This window comes from Scardinius erythrophthalmus, assembly GCF_964197995.2.
Source record: "Scardinius erythrophthalmus genome assembly, chromosome: 12".
NCBI lineage: Eukaryota > Metazoa > Chordata > Actinopteri > Cypriniformes > Leuciscidae > Scardinius > Scardinius erythrophthalmus.
The window spans coordinates 11,051,301-11,073,883 of record NC_138232.1 but is presented as its reverse complement, the minus strand read 5'-3'; the positions used below and the strand labels follow the sequence as shown (position 1 = coordinate 11,073,883).

Below are 22,583 nucleotides of genomic sequence, written 5' to 3'. Positions count from 1 at the left end.
TAGAAATGCACCTTAACATGTTTTAGCTGTAGGATTCAGTGAAACAAAATTAAGTGTATGGTCCCACAGTTACTTTCTTTTGCTGGGTTTGTTAAAGGCAGTCTCAGATCCTGAGCGGGCTTTGCTGAAGATGGATGGCGCGACCTTCCCAGCTTGTTCTAACAAAGATACAAAGAGACAGATGCTCAGAATACACAATAATACAAACTACATTCAACATCCTACACATTTGAATTTCATTTACCTCAATACAAAGTGCTCCATTTATGTAAAATATACATGTTTGAACTGACAGAACACATCAAATTTGAACTAATAACTATAGTTATTAGTTCAAAAATGCTGGGTTGTTTTAACCCAACGTTGGGTCAAATATGGACAAACCCAAACGTTGGGTTAAAAATGTAATTTAAAAATGTAACCCAATGGCTGGGTTTGTCCGTAATTGACCCAACGTTGGGTTTAAAACAACAGCATTTTTTATCTTATAAGAAGTGAATAAAACATTAAATATACTGTAAAATACAAACTTCACATGTAAAGAATCAAAGTGTTTATTAATGGTATACACAATCTTTGGTAATGCTTTACAATAATGTTCATTTGTGAACATTAGTTAATATGAACATTGTTAATATTTAATGGACCTGAGCTAATATGAGTTGTTATTAACTAATGTTAACAAAGTTACATAGAAAGTGTTACAAAGGTGCTTATTGTTAGTTAATGCATTAACTAATTGGACCTTATTGTGATAGTCCAGTCATTTTAAGCTAAAATGGGGGTCAACCTTGAACAAATTGCAACAGAAGCAAACTCAACTGATTTTGTATCCTCAATATGTCCTGAGTATAAGGGAAAAAAAGTCCCGAAGAATCTCATTAGGGGAAAGTTTCGAAAAAGACCCTAATATAGCCTATTCATACGCCTTAACATTCTTTCTCTCACGTGAATAGGGTAAAATTTTTAACCTTTAGATATCACCATAAAAATTACTGAGTTGATTACTTACATCAAGACAAACACAAAATGTATTACAACAAGTTTTTTAAAATTGTTTTTTAACATGAAAGGCTGGTTTCTAAAGTACTTCTTCCTGCCTCTATGTATTAACGCTCATGGGTAGCCTAAATAGGTTCCATTCAGACCTTCATATTAAGTATTTTACTGTTATATGTCAACAAGATTCAACAAGATATTTTCACCTGGCAAGACCCAATGTTTAGATCTGTTGTGGTATTTATGCAAATTAGCACATACGTAATTAGATTGTGCTCCGTTTGTCCATGTTAACAAACAATTTTAAAAACTTGTAATACATTTTTTGTTTCTCATGTTGTAAGTAATCAGCTCAGTAATTTTCATGGTGATATCTAAAGGTTAAAATTTGTATCCTATTCACGTAAGAAAAAGAATGAATAGGCGTATGAATAGGCTATATTTGGATCTTTTTTCGAAACTTTCCCCTAATGGGATTCTTCTGGGCTTTTTTTTCCTTACTCAGGACATATTGAGGATACAAAATCAGTTGAGTTTGCTTCTGTTGCAATTTGTTCAACCTTTTTTCATAAAATGACTGGACTATGAAGTGTTACCCAATCTTTTAAGTCTTCGATAATGTCATACTGGCAACATTTTCATATTCAAGGTAACATTATTGATAGTCTGTTTCTACAATAGAGATAAATTAATACATTGTAAAATGTTCAGAGGTGGACAAAGTACACAACTTCCTTACTTGAGTGAAAGGACAGATACTACTGGTCAAATATTACTCGATTACAAGTAAAAGTTGTAAATACCGATTTAAGTAAAAGTAAAAGAACAGAAGTACTCGTTTTTAGAAGTACTTGTAGCGAAGTATCACTACAATTGAAAGTTAGCTGGTTGAGGCAGCCAAATATGAATCAGATTCCGATCAGAGAATCAGGAGTGGAGAAGAGATTCTTGATAAGGCGTTTATTTATCTTGTATGCATCTGTGCTTGTATATGCTAGTTATTGCATGAACGCATTTACACAGAACGAAACCACCAGCATAAACAATGATTCACCGTCATCTTTTACCGGGGTGCGTCGCTAATATAGGAACGTGTAGGAAACAATAAACAAAACATTAGTTCCTAGGACAGGCTTTCTTACACAGCCGCCCCAATTATCTGTCAAGATAATTAAACACTCTAGGAAAGTCTGTCTGCAGTGTCTGTGTCATAATCCTCAAGATGAGGAAGTGGTATTAGTCGGACAACTGGACGGGTGTAGGTTTTCTCTTTAACCTTGACTTTGGCGATACGGATTTTACCATCAGACCCAGCCAGGGTCTCCATCACAGTGCCGACGGGCCAGAGCGCCCGTGGAAGTTGGGGATCGACAATAAGCACTACTTGACCCACTGTCAGTTCTTTGCCATCCGTCCTCCACTTGTGACGACCTTGTAAGCCTGGGAGGTAATGGCGAATGAAGGCAGTCCAGAAACAGTCAGCCAGCACCTGACTGTGTCGCCATCTCCGTCTTCCTAGCAAGTTGTTAGAGTCGTACAGGACCTGAGGTAGAGAGGCATCACGGCGACCCATAAGAAGCAAGTTCGGAGTCACTGGATCCAAGTCTGCGACATCTGAGGATACATAGCCGAGCGGCTTGGCATTTAAGATGCTTTCAACTTCCACTAGAAGGGTTTGTAGTACTGGTTCTGGGACTGACTGCTCTCGCAGGATTACCCGCAGCGCTGTCTTGACTGATTTTACCTCACGCTCCCAGGTTCCCCCGAAGTGAGGAGCACTTGGTGGATTATGACGGAACCGGATTTTCTGCCCAGCCAGCAGCTCCTGGAGCTTTGGAGACATGGCAGTGAAGGTCTCTTGTAGTTCTCGATTACCTCCAACGAAATTAGTGCCATTATCGCAAAGCAGTTCCATAGGCTTGCCTCTTCGTGCTATGAATCGACGCAGAGAGAGCAGGAATGCGTCAGTGTCCAAATGCTCTAATAGATCCAGATGCACACACCGTGTCGTCATACATTTGTAGATAATCCCCCATCTTTTCTCTTGGCGGCGACCAACTTTGACTGCAAATGGGCCGAAGCAGTCTACACCAGTAGAATGGAAAGGTGGCTTATACAGGTTGTAGCGAATACGACTTTGGGTAAATTTGAATTAGCTCAAGAATATAGGGAATTGTGGAAATATTAATAAGTATTAATAATTCATAAGTCGCATGTACCTTTATTTTATCAATTATAGAGATTAACTGGTTCTGTAACTGATCTAATCGTTATTCGTCCAGCGAATAAAGGTGAGATTATCACAGTTAAGAAGGGTTATCTCTTTACAAACTCCAAGAAAGTTTGATCTCCTGGCCACGGACATCAAATCTTCTGAGTTTATTAATTAAAACTACTGAATGTAGTCTAATATCGAGCTTGTAGCTGGATCTTTTGTTTCATTGACTTTAGAATGGTGGGTTTTCAAACACAGAGACAGTGAAAAGTATAAATGGATTTTAATAAATGTGACTAAAAATTATATGAGCTACGAATAGAAACGTACGTAAAAATGCAAACAATAAACACAAACAAACATTTAAACAATAATAACATACGTGATAAGAATAAAATGAAATGAAAGAAAGAAAGAAAGAAAGCTAGTAATTGTTACATACAGAAACCTAAAAGCCGGACCCCAGAAAAGCAGCTATTATCAGATAAATATACTTGCAAGTCTGTTCTCTGTTTGGTTGATGCTGAAAGCGCGGACGAGGTCCTGTTTCGACTGCGTCTTCCGGTGTCGCGGGAAGCTTGAAAAGGCTCACTGAAATGTAACGTTACCGAGAAAGTTCGTCTTCATCTTCCGTGAAGGAAGAGGCAAATATAACTTAGTTGCAAAGGAACGGCTGCTACGACTCGAACATGTGTTTGTCCGAGGCCTTCCGGGATGTTCCTCGGGGAAGCGTCGCGCCGGTAGAAGAGGAGGAAGGATGAGAGCGAGGTGAGAGAGAGAGAGGTGAGAGAGCCCGCTGTGTTTTGAAGGAGCTCAAGTCACGCCCCCTTGCGTGCGTGACCCAATCGCCTGGGAGGACGTATTGTGGTCATGTCCTTTCATTTGGAAAGGTACACGCCTCTTCTAACTAATGCTGGCGGAATAAACTTCGTTCATAAACATTTATAAAACTGGTATTAATCAAATAATGCATCCTCTAATATTCTGTGCTAAATATTCAACACCGTTGTGTTCTTCTGAACAAAACAATACCGCGAATGACAATTCTGTTAGTCAACAACACAAAGAAACAGGATTTCTCGTGATTACATGCATATTAAACTGATTACATATCAATAAAGCTTATAGATATCGTATTTCGGGTATAAGTATCATAAGCACAGCAAGAAATACATTTTAAACATTTTAAAAAGGTAATTTTGACCACAAGTGGTCGGGCATGATAAGGAGTCTGTGTTTTGTGTGTGTGTATGCAGAGTCGTGCACACGTGGAACCGCGTGGCGAACTTTGTCCTTCGTTTTCAGTGTGAATATCTTCTTGAGTTGATGAGATTAACTCAGGGGACCTGACCGAGCATCTGCTAACACTGTTGTTTTGTTTTGAGGGGTTAATCAGTACCTTTTGTTTGTTGATTAGATTTGATTGATCAACACAAAGGCAGACCTGATCATCTGCTTTCCGTTACAGTCCCCCCTTGATGAGTTGATAGGGCGTGTATGGGCCTAGTTGACTCATCACGGTAACAATGGTCAGATGGCAGGTGGTTGCTAGGCTGATGACTCAGCTCAAATGAGGTTGAGGGGGGTCGATAGTGTGGGATCCCCCCTTTTCGGGGTTCCATAGGAAACCGCCGGACACGGCGTTGTGAGCTTGGCTGTGGATGTTCACATTTCGTTGAGGTAATGTGCTCTTTCGACGTTGCTGGGTTTAAGTCGAATGTACACTTTCGGAGTGTGAGTCCTGCTTTGGTAATCAGGACTCAGGGCTGCTCTCTCTCCATGCGATGCCGGATGCCGGATCTGGTGATGTCCGATTGTGGCTGCTTTCTAGCGAACCACCACAGCATCGTGGGTTTGGTGCTGCGGTGTTCAGCACATGATGTGTTCTCGGCACGCCTGACCCCCCTTTGTGCGCTGTGGCCTTACAAGCTGTGGCGCTGTGATGGCACAGGTGCACAATGCGTACAGAAGTCCTGTGAACGCAGCTTGTGCGTGGTGGCAGACAGTTGTCTGAGGCACTGGCTGCCAGTGAGCTCAGATGGCTTGCGAGGGTGGTGGAGGGGTAAGTGGCGGCATAGAAAAAGTCTGTTCTTCAGAGGCCCGCATGACCTTTTAACACAGCGGAGGTAGCGTAAGCAGCTCTGAGGCGTGCAGTGTAGTTGGTAAAGTTTGTTTTTGCTGTGTAGTCACTGCAATCGTGAGGGTGGTTGGTCTGTGTGTGGCGCAGACATTGGTCTGGTTACTCAACTGCAGTTCAGTCCAGGACCTTGAGGCAGCAGGTGTCAGTGTTCGTTTTCTGTGTCTGTGTCAGACGTGGCTGCACTGTCTTCATCTGTTGTGTAAGAAGACTCTGGCTCACCAGTGTTCTGGGGAGAGTGGTTCCAGGTTCGACGGTCTGGGCTTGGAGTTCTGGACGGCTTTGTGTGTGTGCCAGGTCCTCCAGGGCCTCTGTGGCCTGGAGCTGTAGTGCGGCTGTCTTTTGCTGCAGGTCGGCGTTGGTCCTTTCGCTGGCCCGGGCCTTGATGACGAGGTTGAGTGCGAGTTCTCCAAAGATTTTAGCCAGCTGCTCATGGTCGTACTTCTGGGTTGGATCGTAGGTCTCAAACTGGTCCAGGTACTGTGGGTCAGCGGCGTCCTGGGGCAGAACCATTGCTGTCATTTCTCGCAGCCATGTTTCGAGAGTGCGCCAGCGGACTGGGTGACTGGATGAGCTCGACATCTTTGCTTACTGTGGTGAGAGAAGCACAGCACACACAAAAAGAGACAAAATGCAAGTTGGTTTTAGGGTCAAATGAGCTATACTCATACGGGCTATGCCGTTTATGAGAATTTCGGGGCTAACTGATGCCGACAGTTAGCGGAGCCAATTTCGTGGGTATGGATAAAGCCCACAATAGAGATTTTGACAGGCGGTAACCTGGGGGTCGTCTAATGACGCCGGCTTTGATCGTTACTCTATTCACTTTCCTGGGGTCTCTCTTAGGTTCTGTCTGTAAGTGAAATGAGAGAAACAAATCACAACAGAAATGGAGAAAAATTTAAATAAAAACAAAGTTGAAGGTAGGGAAGATCAAAGGGAAACACAACACAAGGAAGTGAATTGGTCTGTAATGAAATGTCACAAGCAATAACACGGGGAGTGTTATAAAAATAAAAATAAAGAGGCCTAAGCCTATAAACACTGACTGAGTTCTGCCAATAGATACACAATAAGGGATTAAGGTGTTAGACTTAATGTAAATTAAGGCTTTCTGGTGTCATCAAATTGAGTAAATATGTATGCAGGAGTCCGAGGCAAAGGTTTTACTAAAATAGTGATACAACAAAAGGGAAATTAGGATAACTGATGGTGATTTATCAGAATAACCTAAACTAGTTTGAATTGAAATTCAACTAAGCATGCAAGGGGAGGTTCAAAATAATAAAAATAAGGAAGGAAAGAAAATTAGAATGATGACAGTGATGTATCAATACTGAAATTAATTAAACTGAAATTCAGAATGACTTCCTATAATCCTTACAATAACACTGAAGTTATTAGTATTGCTTATAAAAATAATCAAACGAAAAGGGTAGCAATAAAGCACTTACATGCAGACTGGGACTGGGTGGACTATCAATAACTGAGTGAATCAAGTCTAAGCTTTAATTCAAAAAAAGTTTTTTTTTTCGAACTTCACTTAAAGTGTGACAGTCAGAAACAGGGAAAAAGGAATTGTCTAACTCCAAGTAATATCAGCATAAGCTAAGCTTGAATGCAGTTAAGTGAGAGAGAAATTGAATGCAGAGAGAAAAAGAAATTAAAAGCAGGTATTATCTTAGAACGCCACAAGATGGCGTAGTTGCGCTCGTGCAGGCTGACGTCAGGGGGAAGCGACGCTTACGCAGGATGACGTCGGTGTAGGGCGCGTGATTTGACAACCTGCCACACACCTAGAGGCTGCCCTCTAGTGTCGGTGACGTGATTCAGCAATTGAGACAGCAGATTTTTTTATCTGTGGAAATCACGAGTATTTCGCGCTCTGTTGCATGCGGAAAATGCGAGTTTCACAACATGTAACTACAGGAATTACACATTTTACATTACACATTGAGACGGTTTAGAATGAAAACAGGAATTATCATCTATTTTAATTCATAAAACTGGTCTCCAACTACACATTATATATGAAACGGTTTACAATAAAACAGGAATTAGACCTTCTGTTTTATTTCAGCTGTGAACAGGAATTTTTTTCTTCTGTTTACTTACAGCTATGAACAGGTATTATCTTCTGTTCATTACAGGAACAGGGATTATTCTTCTGTTTTACTTAATTAGAGCTATGAGCACGACAGGAATTAGACATCTGTGAATTTAAGCCGTGAGCACACATGCATCAAACAGCTATGAGCAGGAATTATCATCTACTCATCTCCCATAAGCATTAATCAAAATAGCCCTTTTATGATTTTATGCGTAGGTTTTTCAAAATTGGTTCGCGACGCCAATGTCTAACCAGGAGTTTATCGTTAACGTTTTGTATAAGGCCTATTACGACTGAAAACTGAAGCACTGTTCAGATCAGGTTTACGTCCTCGTCCTAAAAGAGATCCTTCGTCTTCATTTAGTCGGTTTAAATCATATTACATGTACTAACTGTAAAGAGTTTTGCTTCGTCTTTACAGAGACACAATGTAATGTCATGAACTGCAGTTTTAGCTCTTAACAGTGATTAAAAATGCTTAGACTTTACCTCACAATTCAAAACGCGCGTGTAACGTTACAAATATTAATACCAATAATACACATTCACTGAAACTGAATTTTGCCCACCAAATAAAGTTTGAAACTGCCTAAAATAACTCCACCAAAATGTAGCGAATACGACTTTGGGTAAATTTGAATTAGCTCAAGAATATAGGGAATTGTGGAAATATTAATAAGTATTAATAATTCATAAGTCGCATGTACCTTTATTTTATCAATTATAGAGATTAACTGGTTCTGTAACTGATCTAATCGTTATTCGTCCAGCGAATAAAGGTGAGATTATCACAGTTAAGAAGGGTTATCTCTTTACAAACTCCAAGAAAGTTTGATCTCCTGGCCACGGACATCAAATCTTCTGAGTTTATTAATTAAAACTACTGAATGTAGTCTAATATCGAGCTTGTAGCTGGATCTTTTGTTTCATTGACTTTAGAATGGTGGGTTTTCAAACACAGAGACAGTGAAAAGTATAAATGGATTTTAATAAATGTGACTAAAAATTATATGAGCTACGAATAGAAACGTACGTAAAAATGCAAACAATAAACACAAACAAACATTTAAACAATAATAACATACGTGATAAGAATAAAATGAAATGAAAGAAAGAAAGAAAGAAAGCTAGTAATTGTTACATACAGAAACCTAAAAGCCGGACCCCAGAAAAGCAGCTATTATCAGATAAATATACTTGCAAGTCTGTTCTCTGTTTGGTTGATGCTGAAAGCGCGGACGAGGTCCTGTTTCGACTGCGTCTTCCGGTGTCGCGGGAAGCTTGAAAAGGCTCACTGAAATGTAACGTTACCGAGAAAGTTCGTCTTCATCTTCCGTGAAGGAAGAGGCAAATATAACTTAGTTGCAAAGGAACGGCTGCTACGACTCGAACATGTGTTTGTCCGAGGCCTTCCGGGATGTTCCTCGGGGAAGCGTCGCGCCGGTAGAAGAGGAGGAAGGATGAGAGCGAGGTGAGAGAGAGAGAGGTGAGAGAGCCCGCTGTGTTTTGAAGGAGCTCAAGTCACGCCCCCTTGCGTGCGTGACCCAATCGCCTGGGAGGACGTATTGTGGTCATGTCCTTTCATTTGGAAAGGTACACGCCTCTTCTAACTAATGCTGGCGGAATAAACTTCGTTCATAAACATTTATAAAACTGGTATTAATCAAATAATGCATCCTCTAATATTCTGTGCTAAATATTCAACACCGTTGTGTTCTTCTGAACAAAACAATACCGCGAATGACAATTCTGTTAGTCAACAACACAAAGAAACAGGATTTCTCGTGATTACATGCATATTAAACTGATTACATATCAATAAAGCTTATAGATATCGTATTTCGGGTATAAGTATCATAAGCACAGCAAGAAATACATTTTAAACATTTTAAAAAGGTAATTTTGACCACAAGTGGTCGGGCATGATAAGGAGTCTGTGTTTTGTGTGTGTGTATGCAGAGTCGTGCACACGTGGAACCGCGTGGCGAACTTTGTCCTTCGTTTTCAGTGTGAATATCTTCTTGAGTTGATGAGATTAACTCAGGGGACCTGACCGAGCATCTGCTAACACTGTTGTTTTGTTTTGAGGGGTTAATCAGTACCTTTTGTTTGTTGATTAGATTTGATTGATCAACACAAAGGCAGACCTGATCATCTGCTTTCCGTTACAAGGTTCAGCCTGCAAGGCGGTAGATCAGCCAATCGTGGGGTTTGAGGCTTAGCACGCCACCGCTGACAGTCTTGACAGTTGCGTTGCTGTTTACGAATTGCTTCTCTGCCTCGAAGTACCCAGTACTGGCGACGCAGTTCAGCTAGGACCCTTTCTGAGCCGGGGTGAAGAAGTCGCTGATCGGTCTCCTTAATTAGCAGCTTGGTGATGGGATGGCCAGGGTCTAACACAATTGGATGTATAGTATCCAGGTCAAGGTCACCTGCACGATGTAGCCTTCCACCCACTCTAATGAGACCAGTGTGCCCATTATATTTGGGGGCAAGAGAGCTCAAACGACTGTCAGCTGGAACTGACTGTCCAGCCTTTAAAGCCCTAACTTCGATTGGGAATGAATCACTTTGGGCCTGTGCCAGGAGGAGCCTCTCTGCTTCAATATAATCAGAAGCCCCGACAAGAGTGTCATTATCTGTGCCGGCCGCCCCATGCAGGGATCTAACAGTAGCCTGGACAAGCTCTTGCCATGTGTGGAACTGGCTTGGGTCAGGAAGGGAACTATTAGGCACAGAAACAGTGCCAATAAAGGCAGCCTTCTTCAACTCGCTGGAATCTGGCTCTTTTCCAATTTTAGGTGTGGATGGCCACTGATCAACTGACTGGTTCAGGAAGGATGGTCCTGAGCTCCACTTATGAGGACCTGCCAACTCAGTTAGTGTAAGACCTCGTGTGATGTGGTCAGCAGGGTTGTTAACCGACTCAACATACCTCCATTCAGCCATATCGGTGAGGGTCTGTATTTCTGCTACACGTGTTCCGACAAACACCTTGTAGCGGCAAGACTCCGATGTCAGCCAGTATAACACAGTGGTGGAGTCGGACCAGAAAGTAACCTTGTGAATAGGAATGGTCAACTCTGTTTGGATCACCTTGGCCAACTGGGCACCAGTCAGCGCTGCACTCAGCTCCAAACGAGGCATGGACAGACATTTCCTCGGTGCTACTCTAGACCTGGCCAAGACAAAAGTTACAGTGACTTGTCCTTGACTGTCTGTGGTACGCAAGTATGCAACCGAGCCATAAGCTCTTTCCGATGCGTCACTGAAGACATGAAGTTCTCGGATGACAGAACTGTTGTCATTGAAGGCAGAGGTGTATGTACGAGGGAACTGCAACTGAAGGAGAGTCGGTAGTTCTCCTACCCAGGCAAGCCACTGTTCTCTCAAATGCAGAGGTTCAATGGGGTCGTCCCAACCGAGGTTATTCTTCCAAAGGTCTTGGACGAGAACCTTGGCCCTGGTGGTGAATGGGATGATGAACCCCAAAGGGTCGTATTGACTTGCCAATGTCCTATACATATTCCTCATGGTAGGAGCAGCGGTCTCCGTAGAGCGTAAGTTATACCCCAAGGTGTCATTGATACAGTTCCACAGTAGCCCAAGAGTGGGTTCTTGGAGGTCAGTGCTGTTTTGTGCCAACCAGCGCTCGCTATTAGCGGACTTGGCATCTGTGGGAAGGTGTTGGATCACAGATGGTACATTACTTGCCCATTGCCTTATCTCAAAGCCTCCATCGGCGAGCAGCTGGCGCAGTCCATCCACAATTTCTTTTGCTTCGTTTGCAGTTGGTGTGCTGTGAAGGCAGTTGTCAACGTAAAAGGAATGTTCTACTATGTTAACTAGGTCAGCCATGTCATCTTTGTGTCCTTGGGCGTGATTTTGGAGGGCATAAATAGCACAACATGGGCTGCAGGTAGTGCCAAACGGAAGTACCTGCCATTCATATATATCAGGTTCCACGTCCCGACGCATGTCCCTCCAAAGGAACCGCAGCACTGACCTGTCCCTAGGCAGCAAGCGTCCCTGATGGAACATACCTTTGATGTCCCCACTGATGGCAACCGTGTGCTGGCGGAATCTCAGGAGGACACCCAGTAAGGAAGGTCCCAAAGTCGGCCCAGGCAGCAGCTGATCGTTCAAGGATTGTCCCTGATGTTTAAAGGAACAGTTAAAGACTATCCTGTCTTTACTGTCGTGATGCACCATATGGTGCGGGATGTACCAAGACTCTTCACTTTTGTTGGCTTCTTCCAGAGTGATCTTAGCCACATAACCAGCCACCTCCAACTTCTGGATCTCATTGCAGTAAGCTTTAGCCCTCTCAGGATCCCGTACCAGCCTGCGCTCAGTGCTGCGCAAACTGGGAAGCACAGTCTCGGTTGCTACATGGAGTAGACTCATTGACGTTCGTCTCAGCAATGGTGTAGCGTAACGTTGAACACCATCCACGTTGACCCGGATTGTGGCATTTTGCAGCAGGGCGTAAGCCTCTCGATCCTGCTTGGACCTGGTGATCATTTTCTCGTTATAAGGGAGAGTATCAACCTGCCAAAGCCTTTCCACATGGTGGATGAGATCATCACGGGTTGGAACTGTCATGATGTGAAGACACTGCTGATTCCCTCGTGATGGTTGCATTGGACTCATTGGGCCCTGGAGAGACCATCCGAGTTGTGTGCAAACAGCAATGGGTCCCCCAATCGGGCCTTTGTGTATGGGCTGGATTGGTGTCAGGAGGTGGGGATTATCTGACCCTATAAGGAGCAATGGCCTTACCCTGTCCACAGGAGGCAGCGACAGATCCTTCAGGTGTCGATAGGCATTCTGCAGAGCAGACACTGGGTAGGTGTGCTCCGCTAGACACAGACCAGTCGCAGTGAATGCATTACGTATAGTGAACTTTGTCATGGGCTTGGATACTGAAGAAATCTCAAAGGATATCGATGACCCGTCAAGTTCAGTGTGAGACTGCTGAATCGTCTGTAGGGGAAGCAATTCCGGAGTGCCGGTTAACTTGAGCTGCTGTAGCACTGGCTGGAGCACTATTGTTCTCTCTGATCCGTCGTCGAGGACTGCATGGGTTTCCATAGTGTGTCGGCCATTGTGGAGAAGGACTTTGACCACTTTCAACATGACCTTTGGAGAACGGTTAGGTCTGTCAAGGTAGATCCTGGTAGGTGGCAGAGTTACCATGAGTACAGCCCTGGAGGTCTCATTAATTGAGTCATGTAGAATTGTGAGATGTAACTCTTTACAGACCTTACAAGGACGCTTGAGGTTACAGGCCTCTACTGCATGTGAACGACCACATCTCCAGCAGCGTTTTCCATCCTTAATCCAAGTGACAATTTGAGAAGTTAACTTCTTGAATTGGTCACAATAGTTGAGGTAATGGTCCCTGTTATCACAATGGGGACAATATGGCTTTGGTTTTGAACTGGGTTTCGCGTCAGCAGATTGAGGGGGCCTTATTCCACTCTCATTGGCCAGAAGAACTGGTGTAGGTCGCTCTCTGGGACGAGTGAATGTCGTAGCCTTAACATAGGACTTGGGCGAGTCACTCTGGAACAAAGTTGCAGCTCGGCTGGAGATGCGTTTCGCTTGAGACTTAATCTCTAGCCAGGTGGCCAAATCTGGAAGTGTATAGGTCTTGTCAGTACCCATCTGGAGAATACCCCTGCTTAGGCAGTATTCAACAAACCCATCACGATAAGCAGCTGGTAATTTACTTAGCAGACGATCCACGTGAGAACCACACATGAGCTCGTAACTGTTCTGGCCCTCAAGTGTCCTCAGCATGCCCACCAATGATTGAACGGACAATGCAAAAGAGTCAAAAGCGTTAGCATCACCCATTCTCAGTGGTGGAGTACTCATGATAGCACCCAACTCTGACTGGACGAGCTGTCCTGGCTGGCCATACTTGTCTTGGAGAGCCTGCAGTGCAGCTGAATAAGGACGCGGATGGTACATATAAGCTTTAGCCAGCTGCTGAGCACTGGGAAGTTTCAAATGGCTAAGCAAGACATGATACTTGTACTGCTCACTGAGATGGCTGTGATTGCTCAACAAGTTGTCCAGTGCTAGCTTTAATAAGGCGAAGTCACTCTCATTACCACTTTCGAACACCGGCAACTTGGGTTGTGGGATGCCATAGGCTGATGCAAACAGTAGCTCTGTACCAGGGTATGCTGAATGACCATCATGCTGAAAGGGCAAGAATGAAGGTGGTTGAGAACGGCTAGGGCCAGGAGGTGGCACAGATGAAACCTGATAGCTGGTAACTGGAGGCTGCAGCGGACGTGTGCGCGTTGTCACAGGAGGGATGGCTGTCTGCAGCACAGCATATGGCATTGTAGATGGGGGCAGTGTTGCTGTTGTAGGTTGATGTGACACTGCCGGCGTGCTTGTAGTCAAGGGGTGTGCAGCAGTGGACATGACTGTGGCTCTTGAGTGTGGTTGGGGTACCATATTCGATGTCGACAACACAGTACGAGCTGGTGCAGTTATAGGGGTTGTCTGAGATACATTGGAGATGGGTGAGGAGACAGCTTGTGGTAACATGTTGAGCACTGCATGTGGTGCACTCCCGGATTCGGGTGGTTTAACTGATGGCTGAGCCACCCACGAGTCATCAAGAATAATCTGTTCTGCCGAACAAATTTGTATGGTTGAGGTCACAGCTGGTGACTGAGCAGAGGGCTGCTGGAGAGAGGGTGATTGATGAGATGGACTAATATGTACAAACTGAAGTGGAGGTGAAAGGCTGTCTGGTGAGCCTGGAGGCACAGGAGTTGTTTGACCAGAGTCCTTAATAAGCATTGAAGATACCAGCTTCGCCACCTCAAACTCAGTCTCTGCTTGTTGCAGCTTACGCTGTCTTTCTAGATGCTTGGATAAGGCCTCCTTAGCTGTGAGAGCTTCCTCTTGAACACGCTGGGCCTGTTTAGCTTGTGCCTGTAGTCGCTGATATTCCACATCGGCCAGTGAGTCCTCCACGACCTGCTGGCGGAGACTTTCCAACTGCCTCTGTTTAATCTTCTCCTCAAACATAGCAGTCTGGACACTAGAGAGTTCTGGTGGAAGATAAACGCCAGTGGAGGTAATAGAGCGCCTACTTGACCTGGAATGAGAGCTCACGCCACTACGAGACGTTTTCCTCGAGCTGCTTCTTGGTTGACTGGGACAGTGGGAAGAAGCTTTAGGAGGAGGGTCCTCAGTGGGTCGATAGCCAACCTCATAATCGTCCAGGTGAGAAGGCAGATTAGTCCTGCGGCGAGGTCTGTCCATTGTCTCTAATGTGTCACTTTCTGCTGAATCCATACTGGTTTGATCTTGCACTCAATCCGGCTCGAAGGACCATATTAATGTAGCGAAGTATCACTACAATTGAAAGTTAGCTGGTTGAGGCGGCCAAATATGAATCAGATTCCGATCAGAGAATCAGGAGTGGAGAAGAGATTCTTGATAAGGCGTTTATTTATCTTGTATGCATCTGTGCTTGTATATGCTAGTTATTGCATGAACGCATTTACACAGAACGAAACCACCAGCATAAACAATGATTCACCGTCATCTTTTACCGGGGTGCGTCGCTAATATAGGAACGTGTAGGAAACAATAAACAAAACATTAGTTCCTAGGACAGGCTTTCTTACAGTACTTAAGTATCAAAAGTAAATGTCAAAGCATTGTTGTATGTAATACTTACAGTACCTTATGCCTCTGAATCTCATATCAATATAAAATTTATTTCTAGAACACAGTTCCAGTCGTGGGATTGAATGTGAGATTGAATAAGGGCACTCAATAACATCCACAATGGTTCCAAACACCCAACTGGCTGTTCCCTCAGATAATGCCCTATTTAAAGGTTTTTTGGCTTTTAGTATGAATATGTTAGCCTTACTGTTATCTATAAGCTAGTGTGCTCCAAAACAATGACAAAAATCGCATTTAAAAGACCAAATCCAACGTTGAAAATGAAAATCAGGTTGATGTCAGAATCCAACATCAGATTGACATTAATCTCCAACGTTGGACAGACGTTGTATTGTGGTTAAAAATTTAAATCAGGTTGACCTCAGAAACCAACATCAGTCGGGTTCTGACGCCAAACCGACATTCATTTCCAACCAAAATGCAACCAAATTCATCCCCTGACTGACGTTACTACTTTCTACTCAAGGACCTTGAAATGAAGTGGAGGAAAAAGTACGATATTTGTCTTTCAAGTGTAGTCAAGTAAAAGTAAAATGTTTCCAGAAAAAATAATACTCAAGTAAAGTACAGATACTCAAACAGTGTACTTTCAGTAAGTAGGCTACAGTACTCAAGTAAATGTACTTTGTTACTTTCGACCTCTGAAAATATTACAACTGGAATCTTAAAGTCGAGATTATAAAAGGCTAATAAAAATGCAAGGACTATCTTCAGGAATAAAAATATAAACAAATCAATATCGTTGCGCAACAAGAGTGACTAGGAGTGTCCTCTCTTTGTGTTTGAGTTCTGACTTCCTGCTATATATGGAGTGGAAACACTATAAAATGCAAGCACACACACACACACACACACACACACACACACACACACACACACACACACACACACACACACACACACACAGCTTTTCTTTATCCTCTTGGCCCAAAATAAAAAAAAAATAGGGACACTAGGATTCAATCACATTTCATCACACTACCTTCCAACTGAATTATTACAGTTTCTGCTGATCTAACAGTTGCGACTCGACTCACCGCATTCCTGCATCACCTCAAAGGTCTTGCTCTTCACCTCTGTTCCAAATGCTAGCTTATCCCTGGCTCCAATCAAATCCTCCGCTTTCACCTCAGGCCTCTTAACTTCCTCTTCCCCACCCTGCTGAAGAGAAACAGAAAATGAAAAAACAAAAGGATATTTATTTCTTCTCAGTGTCTCTTCTTTCTCTTACTTGAGACATGGTCAACTCTCAAAATCAGTTGTGATGTCTTAAAGTCTTGCTTAAGTTTCTCTGTTTTATACTTGTTGGATGTGCATTTATGCTGTTCACACGCACACACAGCCTTCCCTTGCCAAGTCCAATCCCAAATGGACCATAATTCCTTTGGCCAAAGCATGAGTCACACGGTTCCTCCTCCCATTTAATCAGTCACTGTTCTTGTAGGGTAAACAAACACATGGTTATTTAAGGATGACATCTTCAGTACTTCAATTAGTTCCAGCAGCTCAGAAATGAAAACAGTTTATGGTTTGTGTCTTGTATCTGCTCATGTTGGAGTGCAAGTGTTTATTTGTACACTGTTGTGTTTGGTGGGGTTTTGAGGGTTGCTAAGTGCTTGTTTGTGAATGTTAATTTGTCTCTTTTGCGTATTCCATTAGAATGACATACTTTTTAAGGAGAGGTAATTAGGACTTGCTTATACAGTAATGTCCTTTAAGTCTTTATACCTACAGCTGTCCTAATGTCGTTTTCACTGGCTTGTAAAACATTCAAACAGCATCATTCCTCCAGTCTTCAGTGTCAAATGATCCTTCAGAAATCCTTCTAATATACTGATTTAGTTTTCAAGAAACATTTCTTACTATTATCAATGTCGGAAACATTTGTGCTGCCTAATGTTTTTGTAGAAACTGTAATACCTTTTCTTCCCCAGGATTCCCCAGAAAGTTCATTTCAAAAGAACATTTATTTCAATAGAAATCTTTTCTAATAATGTAAACATATTTACTGTCACATCTGATTTTTTGACACTACAATGAGTTTTCTTTTGTCAACATTAGTTAACTATATTAGTTAACATGAACTAACAATGAATACTTTGAGGATAGTCAATGGTAATTTTAACACTTACTAATACATTAAGTTGTATTTGTTAACATTAATTAATACACTGTGAACTAACACGAACAATTATATTTTTACTAACATTACTGAAGATTAATAAACACTTGTAAAATGCAAATTGTTTTCATTGTTATTTCATGTTAGCGAATGCATTTTACTAATGTTAACGAATGGGACCTTATAAAGTGCTACCATTTTATAAATCTTTGCTGAATAAAAGTATTAATTTCTTTAATAAAAAAAAATTGTGACCTTAGATAATGGTATTGTATGTAAATCAAAGTCGCAAAACAGTCCATTCAACGGTTTTATTTGTACCCAAATATTAGAAGAGTAGACTATATTTTCCCAGTCTTTCAAAGACAATCGTAACCTGAACCATTTTATACATAAACACCATCTATACAAAGTTCACCACTGATTTACACAGCTATAGTATATCTAGTATGTAATGTAAAAGGTACAATGTACTAGTTATTTGGTCAATGTACACCTTTGGTATGCTCACTAAAACAATCATTAATGTTCAAAAGACGAAGAATCGTAATGTATTTCTTGGAGATGAAGGAATGACAGGCACATTTGATATATTTGCATTACAATATTCTGTGTGTTTGTTCTGTAATCAAACAATAAAATGTTCTATAAGTTATGGACAAGAACCTTCAAACTGTCAGCATCTAAGTAAACTTCTTTTGATGTCATTAGCAAAAACTGAACATAGAGGCACTGCGTCTTCTGGAGTAAATATTCCCATTGTTTTAAGAAAACAAAATATGTTTGTAGAATATTACACACAGCTTTTAAAACTCGAGGCAAAATCTGGTCCATAACATGTTAGTGTCAACCTCACCTCGGGAAGGTTTAGGTGTTTTCAAAGTAAAAGCTCATGTAAGTTTCTTGCTGTATTTGGGTAGCAACTGAGTTTTGACAAACTGCACAAGTTTTGTTTCTGTTAGAAATACTGTGATGACCACACTCAGGAGACAAACTGCCCCCACGGCAACATGAACCAGCCTTAGCAACCAGCCACCATCACAGCAGAACATGCTCTGAAAGACAAAATGGTTTCAAATCAGATTTGAATTAGTTCATCAAAACATTATATATATTTAAAGTCGCTGGCTACGATACCTCTGAGAAGCCTGTGAGGATAGAGCTCACTCCAAGGGCAATTATGACAGCAGAATGTGGGCGGAGCCCCCACAGCGGCGCACATTCACTTTGCAGGAAATAGCGATGTATGTAAACAATACTGTGAGTGATCCGTAAAGCCATGTTACAGCAGTTTGCCAAAATGAAGCCAATGCCTCCTAACATCCAGGTTAGCCAATACGAAAGCAGCAGAAAAGAGACCGACAGGCCCAGCATCACTAGATTGTAACTAAAGAGAGAGAGAGAAAGAATCTTATTTAATCAATTTCTTAGAAAATTACATTTTTAAATATATATAAAAATTATTATTATTTTATTTTTTACATATATATATATAAAAAAAAAAATTATATATATATATATATATATATATATATATATATTCTACACTCTGGTTCAAAAGTTTGGGATCAGTAAGTTAAAAAAAAAGACACAATTGTCTTTTTTTTAAATTAAATTCTGTTTGCATCATTGATCATTATTTGTTCTATTTACCACTGAGGCTGCTTTGAAATGATTTGCATTGTACAAAATAAAAATAAAGATGACTTGACTTGACCTATTCTGGAAGGATGCATTAAATTGATCAAAAGTGAATGTGAAGATGGACTTTATTTTAAATCTTAAATAAAAATAAATGCGGTTCTTGAATAGAAAAAAGAAGTTCAAATAAATGTATCCATCAAAAAATCCAGATTTTTTTTAAATCATGGTTTACATAAAAATATTAAGCAGCACAACCGGTTTCAACTGTGATGAGAAGCGTTTCTTGAGCAGCAAATCCGCATATTAGAATGATTTCTGAAGGATCATGTGACACTGAATGATGCTGAAAATTCAGCTTTGCCATCACAGGAATAAACTGCATTTTAAACCATATTAAAATAGAAAACAGTTATTTTAAATAAATAAATTTTTTGTAATAAAATTTCACAATATTTACACTATTTTAGTCAATTAAATGCAGCCTTGGTAGAAGAGCAGAAGAGACTTCTTTTGCCAACAGTAAAAAAAAAAATTATAGACCTCCAATTTTTGACCAGTAGTGTACATATAGTAATTATGTGTTGTTCACCTGTCAACCTCTTCTTTGCTCATGGCAGCAAAAACAAAACACTCAGTTACTCCATTAATAGCTAACAGCAGAACATAACAGCTATAACACCGTAGGAGAGCTGGCCCTGCAAAATACACAAACCATTTCAACTTTTATGGCACACACACAAATAAAAATGTATTTATTTGAACTGAAAAGATAGTCAAATCAGGTATCCAGTATGAGCATATTGGTGATTTACCGGCTCCGCTGCTCAGAAGCTCCCCACCATAGATGTCAAGTGCTAGATGAGAATATGCATAACCAAAAACTGAGATGACCAGACCAATCAAAAGCACCAGCTTCAAAAGACATTCCAGTACCTCAGCTGCCATGGAAACTTCCTCCTGTGAACCAATCAGCGTTTTACAATTATCCAACCCACATCTGGCTGGCTGCACTAAATAAATTTATGACCATAAACAGATACTGACTTGTTTTTGATGTCGTACATCTCGTCCACGCTCCAGGACATTAGCGAAGAACACATAGAAACTCTCCTCAATGGGCAAGAAAAGAAATCTAGCCACCATTGAGCCCAGATTGTTTATTATATCATAAACCCCTGTTAAAAAAAAAAAATTATAATAATAAAAATACAAGTAAAGGAAAATATGATGTGTATAATAGTATAATATTTAATAAAATATAACTGCCCGGCCAAAAAAGAAAGTCGCTGTTTGGATTTACAGTAAATAGGCAAATGCTTAAGAATCTATGATTGGATAATTATTGCAGTGATTATTATGTTTCTAGCATGTTATATGTTTGGCAACAATTCATCTAACCCTAATTGATGGAGTGTGTATCTTTTCATTTCTTAAACAACCATGTAGGAAGACATATCATGGCCATATTCCAGGGTGACAATGACAAGATTTATCAGGCTAAAATTGTGAACGAATGGTTGGAGGGAGCAGGAAGCATTTTCACACGTGAATTGGCACCTCTGAGTCCAGACCTTAAATTCATTGAAAGTCTTTTATTGGGAAAGTCTCAATAAAAGATCTTTCTTGACCAAAAATGTATGCACATCTTGATAGAAATAGCATCACAACAATTTTTGGCCAGGCAGTGTAGATTGTGTTTATGAATGTACAAACTCACCCTGGTCTCCAAAGTTAAGCACATTCAAAAAAGTCATCACATAACGCTCGCCTATAAAATCAAAATGAAATATTTATCAACATCATTTAAACAATTACTACTACTAGAACTACGTAACTGAGCATGATGGGCACTTACCTTCTGTAAGTATCTGTTTGAGAAATGACTGTTTGAAAAAGCTCCAGGTTAGTGTGGTCAACTTCCAGTTTAGCAGTGGCTAAAAACAAATATACAGCAAAGTTGTTACACTGAAAGAAAAAGTCTACAGCAGACCTTGTGTTGTAAAAGTAGTCACACCTCATGATCCACTCTAGATGGCAGAAGATCTGTTATGTGACGAACAGGGAACAATTTCTTGTCTGCTTCCTCTGAGCCAAGGAAATGGACGAAGTATAACACATAACAAAGGAGCAAAAACCCTGCATAGATGCACTGTCAAATGAAAAACACACAAAATTGAGATTACAAACTGAAAGGTATTGCAACCGAAAGCTATAGATGTTGTAAACGTTCAAACATACTGTACATACCTGGGCTGCAGAGAAGATATAGAGCCCCCATTGAGGCGCTGAGACCACCAACACTACCGTAACAAGACATTTAGCAATCATGGCTAAGCTTTCCGTAATCACCTGTGAATATGCATCAGATGGTTTCATCTTATTCAAAATACAATGATTCTGAAGTGCAATTTAAAGTGTGAAAGGCAGATTCTGACACCTTCAAACGGACGAACATGTGCGCGTGTGCAAGAACCCAAAGAGGTTCGGCCAGCAGCTCTGTGAGTGCAGACAGGCAGAACAATCCAACAGCGGGAACATAATGCGGGATGGACTCCGGATCAGGTGCCTGGAGCACCCAACACCACACACACACCAATAACACACCCCACACACACCCCAGAGGAAATCTGCCAGTTTGAGAAGAAAGTCAATGAAAGGGAAAAAAAACAACATTTTAATTTTTAGGGGAAATATTCCTTATGCAATTTTCTGTCTGTTAAACATGATTATTTAAAAAAAATAAGGCAAGCAGATGGCTTCAACAAAAGGATGAAAATGAACAGAAAGGGGCCTTAATGAACTATTTAGCAGCCAGGGAGCACTAAAAGATAAATAATAAAGTATTCATTTATTTTTATTATAGTTTTTATCAACATTTCATTTCTTGTACTTACGTGAGCCATAACAAGTTGATGACCTGTCTCCAGTTACGCCCCGCCCCTTCACCGCTTAGACACGCCCTCCGGAACGCCTCCCTCGACAGAAACACCAGTGTAGAATAGAGCAGCATCAACCTGTAACAAAAGCAAACGTTGCTGTTTGTGGCCCATTCAAACGAATATTCGAGTTTATGTTTTGTAACTGTAAACCCACCTGACATTTACCACGCCCATCAGCTCCTTGGACACGAACCGCAAAGTAAATGCATTCAAGAGAAATGTCAACACTCGAAACATCACCTGAAATATAAGCATTTCAAGAGGAATATTACTTTATTATATGTCTCTAATAAAGGTGTATTTAGCGTCTGTATGTGCGTACAAGTTGGTTAATCGTACCTGAAGCAGGACATTATAAGAAGCCAGTGTTGAAGCACTCTTGAGCACATCCTCTGAGCCCATTGTGAACTTTTCTTTTTTAACACAACTATTTATAATCACTAACAACAAAATCACCGAAATTCACCGGTAAAAAATAAGCGCTGCATTCGCTTCATTGTACAGATATTATTACTGTGATTCTGCACAAGTAGTATTTGCCATTTGGTACTATGGTATTTCACAACTGTACAAGTTGTCAAATAAAAATATACTTCCGTTTCACCAACATTTCAAAATAAAAGTCCGTGTATTTTCGGTGACGTTTTTAACTAAGGCTTTGTTTGGAAATAGACGACTCGCGTTATTTT

General features: G+C 41.2%; 1 protein-coding gene across 2 annotated transcripts; it reads right to left on the bottom strand.

Annotated features, from left to right (window-relative positions):
- Positions 1-17: 17 nt before the first annotated feature.
- Positions 18-22,499, bottom strand: rft1 (RFT1 homolog). Of its 2 annotated transcripts, none has more exons than XM_081379892.1 (14): positions 22,234-22,499; positions 22,049-22,134; positions 21,850-21,969; positions 21,393-21,582; positions 21,203-21,304; positions 20,970-21,104; positions 20,811-20,889; positions 20,673-20,723; positions 20,000-20,130; positions 19,768-19,912; positions 19,545-19,650; positions 18,449-18,698; positions 16,227-16,350; positions 18-158 (listed from the first exon to the last, which is right to left on the bottom strand). In XM_081379892.1, exons 1-14 carry the CDS (start codon positions 22,294-22,296, stop codon positions 70-72), a joined length of 1,671 nt encoding a protein of 556 aa, XP_081236018.1. In that variant the 5' UTR covers positions 22,297-22,499; the 3' UTR covers positions 18-69. The 2 variants fall into 2 exon arrangements, with proteins under 2 accessions (XP_081236018.1, XP_081236017.1); XM_081379891.1 differs by lacking the exons at positions 18-158; positions 16,227-16,350 and adding exons at positions 16,530-16,626; positions 18,168-18,366.
- Between the last annotated feature and the right edge of the window lie 84 nt (positions 22,500-22,583).

Bases quoted from the DNA above. Each gene is read 5' to 3' on its own strand.
- rft1 (XM_081379892.1), bottom strand. From the start codon at position 22,296: ATGGGCTCAGAGGATGTGCTCAAGAGTGCTTCAACACTGGCTTCTTAT. The intron at 16,351-18,448 runs GTATCGTAGCCA...GTTTCTCTTCAG, and splicing joins TCCTCACAGGCTTCTCAGAG to CAGGGTGGGGAAGAGGAAGT. The intron at 159-16,226 runs GTGAGTCGAGTC...TATCTTTGTTAG, and splicing joins TGAGGTGATGCAGGAATGCG to AACAAGCTGGGAAGGTCGCG.